Source organism: Carya illinoinensis, chromosome 10 (genome assembly GCF_018687715.1).
Source record: "Carya illinoinensis cultivar Pawnee chromosome 10, C.illinoinensisPawnee_v1, whole genome shotgun sequence".
Classification (NCBI taxonomy): Eukaryota; Viridiplantae; Streptophyta; class Magnoliopsida; order Fagales; family Juglandaceae; genus Carya; species Carya illinoinensis.
The window spans coordinates 9,759,704-9,763,404 of record NC_056761.1 but is presented as its reverse complement, the minus strand read 5'-3'; the positions used below and the strand labels follow the sequence as shown (position 1 = coordinate 9,763,404).

Here is a 3,701-nt window from a genome sequence, read left to right as displayed (position 1 = left end):
AAGACTAAATTCTAACCCGTTATTATCGTATTGTGTTCGTGTTGGGTTAATTAATCATATAACATATTATCACCCCTAATGTAAAATGGATAACAGTTTTGAGTGTTCAATCGGAAGTTTGGATAGTGAATTCAAATAAAAGTTAAATAAAATATTATTAAAATATTATCACTTTGAAAAAAAATTAAATAGTTGATTGTATTATGTATGAAAATTTGTGCAAATTGTAATGTTTAAATTAGATGAGTTAGAATGAATTTTGAAGTCCACAATTTACTAAATGCAACACATCCACTTTAGTTTTTCATCACTGAAGTTTTTGCTGCAAGATGCCACAAAATTTGGAAAAAATAATAACATGCTCCGAGGTGCATACTGCATACTCTATTTCAGTTTACACAAAACCAGACATCAGTAAACCGCCTCAAAAAATTTGGGTCACCCAAACAAGACACAAGGAGCACAACCCAAAACGCAAACTTATATTCCACCCTTGAAAAAACATTGTTAATGAAGGGGTAAATAAAATCCAAAAATCTAGTTAAGCACATACATCTAAAGGTCAGTCACACACTAACTTTCCCTAATTTTCTTCCTCCTACAAATGATCCCCAAATTTCTCAACCATTCTGTACACAGCATCACAAAAAGGCACTCCATATATACACATCAACAGCATCTAAGAACTTTAAGAGGTTGCCTCTTGTCTTGGTTCTCTCAGATATCCAAGAAGTGTTTCGGCCTGCAAATACAAAACGAACCATGCATTGTTAAATAAATCCAAACAAAATTGTAATCGCTGAATACGCTCTGAACATACCGAGTCAAACATCATGCAACTTGTATGCAGTAACAATTATGCACAAAACAAAAGCGAGATGCCAAAGCCGTGAAGGCAATACTCAAAAGTCTTTAACTTTGTCGGGCACGATCTAGAAAAGCCATCATGGCTATAAAACTTACCATCTCATTATCCATAGGTTTTCATTCCGATATGTTTCAACATTTGAATTAGGCTCTCTCCTAGTTAGCTAAACTTATAATACAGGATCATTTCTCACTTCCTAATAACTGAGTTCTATCAATAATAGAGTCGATAGCCTTTACCAAACGACTTTAACAGCTGCTTTTTTCAAGGTGACCAAAACAAATGAATAGTGAAACCAAAACTTTGCCCACTGCCAAATCCATGTCTCACCCCCCAATCTCATCAAGACAGTCAAGTAGCTCCACATATACATGCATCAAGAAGGCAACTTTGCGCCAAAAATTTTCATCCCAATTAGCTAACAACCCGAAGCACTCAATTTGGCTTTGACTTCATTGCTCCATCATGCAGGAATAGCTATTTCTCAAAGGTGACACAGGAATTTAGAGCACATGATATGATTATCGATAAAAAATGGATTTGGACTTTATTTTTTCCTCAGTGTATGCTGAGTTATTAAACTTGAACCCCTTAATTTGAAACAGTGGTTAGAATTTAAGAACAAAAGTGCAAACTAAAGAGGCCAAAATCAGAGCCCCCAACTCAACACTACTCACCTTGTGCTTAGCTCTAACACTCCCCGTCTGTGAAAGCGCCACGAGAGGGGGAATAGCACCCTCCCTCACCAGCAACCCTCTATTCCTCACGCTGTCCGCACACAGCTGCAGCAACGTTACTACCGCGAACTCCTTCGCTTTCACCGACCCATCTTCGATCGCCTCCACCAGCACCGCAATCCCACCTTCCTCCACAATGGACTCCCTCCCCTCCTCGACTCCTGCTAGGCTACTCAGGACCACCATCGCCTTCTCCGCCATCCCAGTTCCCTGCTCCGCCACCAGCCGCACCAGCGGCTTCACCGCCCCGGCGCTCACCGCTCTCTCCTTGTTCGGTCTTATTGAGCAGAGCTTGTACAGCGTTGTTAATGCGTCCTTCTTCCCTCTACTCGACCCATTCAGTAGCAACGACACCAGCGGCGGAATCGCCCCGCAGGCTCCAATGGAGCTCTTGTTCTCCTCCACCAAAGCCAAGCTCATCAACGCACACGCCGCGTTCTGTTTCGAGTTCTCCGTCCCGGTCTTAAGCACGTACACCAGCGACTTGACCGCGCCGGCATTTGTGATCAACGCTTTGTTGCCTTCGTAAAGGGAGAGATTGAGAAGAGCCGTAACAGCGTGCTCCTGCGTCGACGGGTCACTGCTGCAACGGAGAAGCGGAATCAGAGCAGGAACCGCACCGGAATCGCCAATTAAAGCCCGGTTATCGGTCCGATTCTTCGCCAAAAGCCTCAACTTGGCCGCTGCGGACCGCTTCACCGCGATCGACGGCGATTTCAGAGCGTCTACGCAGATCTTGACCGTCGGCTGAAGATCCTCCGGCGAAATGCTCTCGATAATCTCCGTGGAGAAGCTCTCCCTCTGTAGAAACCCCAAACAAGGCTCGGCCTCCGCCGCATCAGCGTCTCCATTGTTGTCGTTTTCCGAGGACAAAGTGGGCAACCCCGCCAACCTCTGCAACTCGCCGGAGATGTCGCTGCTGCACACCGACAGGTCGCTGAAGGCCTGAGAGAGATCTAGAAACTCCTTAATCTCCACCTCCGATGAAGAGCTGGACTTCACAGACTTGCCTTTACGTAGCGCCAGCTCGCTGAGCCGCATGTCGATGCCAGAGTCGGTGAGGTTGAGGTTCTCGGACCCGCACACGGATCTCTCATCAAAGACAAAGGTGCAACTTTCTTCTTCGTTTCTTTGGAATACGCTGGACCGTATGGTGCGCATGGAGCGGCCGTTGTTCCGGTTTTTGGGTGAATTCGTAGTGTACAGGTTTCGGGTCAGAGGGAAACGGTTGGAACTGGAATGAGAATCTCCCAGAGAAACCATTGTGGTCGGGAACGAAAGCTCAGAAAGGCTTGCGAATGTCAGTTTGTTCAATGAATTTGAGAAGGTTCTGAAGAAAATGTCATGGCTGAAGAGAGAGGGAGCGAGAGACAGAGATGTAGGGGAAGAAGATGGGGGAATAGACTTTAAAGGCTAGTGGCTTTGGTATCTGGGCGGGCGAAGACAGAGTAACGGCTTGGTGAGGTCGTAATGGTCACAGACCACGTAATTTACCCATGGTTAGATGCAGTAGGAGACTCTGTGATAATGATGACGGTACTAAGTGGACGTGATGTTCTTCTAAGACGTGGGACCGTTTGGCGTCGGCACTGAGAGGTTTGAAGGCTTTTGCCTTTTGTATGAACGACGAATAAAAAAATTCAATTAATTTTAAAAAATAATATTTTAATTTTAAAATATGTGTGATTTGTGACATATAGCAAAAATCCTATAAGTATACATAATTTCGAAATTGAGAAATTATTTGTATAAGTATAGATAAATCTCATACAATTTTTCTATATATAAAAAAAAAAAAAAGTAGATTTTATATTAAAAATGTGAAAAAAGAAAACTTATTATTAATTTTGTTTTTTTTTTAATTTTACAGAAAGCTTACATAGGGCTTATTTATTTAAAATTTATACTTATTATTATTTAATAGAATATAATAAAATAGTTTATAAATAATAATAAATAATTTATAAATAATAAGTAATCTAAGATTATTAAAAGCAATGATGTTCATAATTTTTATATTTCACATCATACATATTTTTTTATTTTTTATTTTTCTTATTAAATTATGTGATATATAAATAATAAGTAGAAAAAAT

The 3,701-nt window shown here is 41.3% G+C and overlaps 1 protein-coding gene across 1 annotated transcript; it reads right to left on the bottom strand.

Annotated features, from left to right (window-relative positions):
* Positions 1 to 458: 458 nt before the first annotated feature.
* Positions 459 to 2,998, bottom strand: LOC122279040 (U-box domain-containing protein 4-like). The gene is made up of 2 exons (XM_043089322.1): positions 1,546 to 2,998; positions 459 to 742 (listed from the first exon to the last, which is right to left on the bottom strand). Exons 1-2 carry the CDS (start codon positions 2,866 to 2,868, stop codon positions 689 to 691), a joined length of 1,377 nt encoding a protein of 458 aa, XP_042945256.1. The 5' UTR covers positions 2,869 to 2,998; the 3' UTR covers positions 459 to 688.
* Between the last annotated feature and the right edge of the window lie 703 nt (positions 2,999 to 3,701).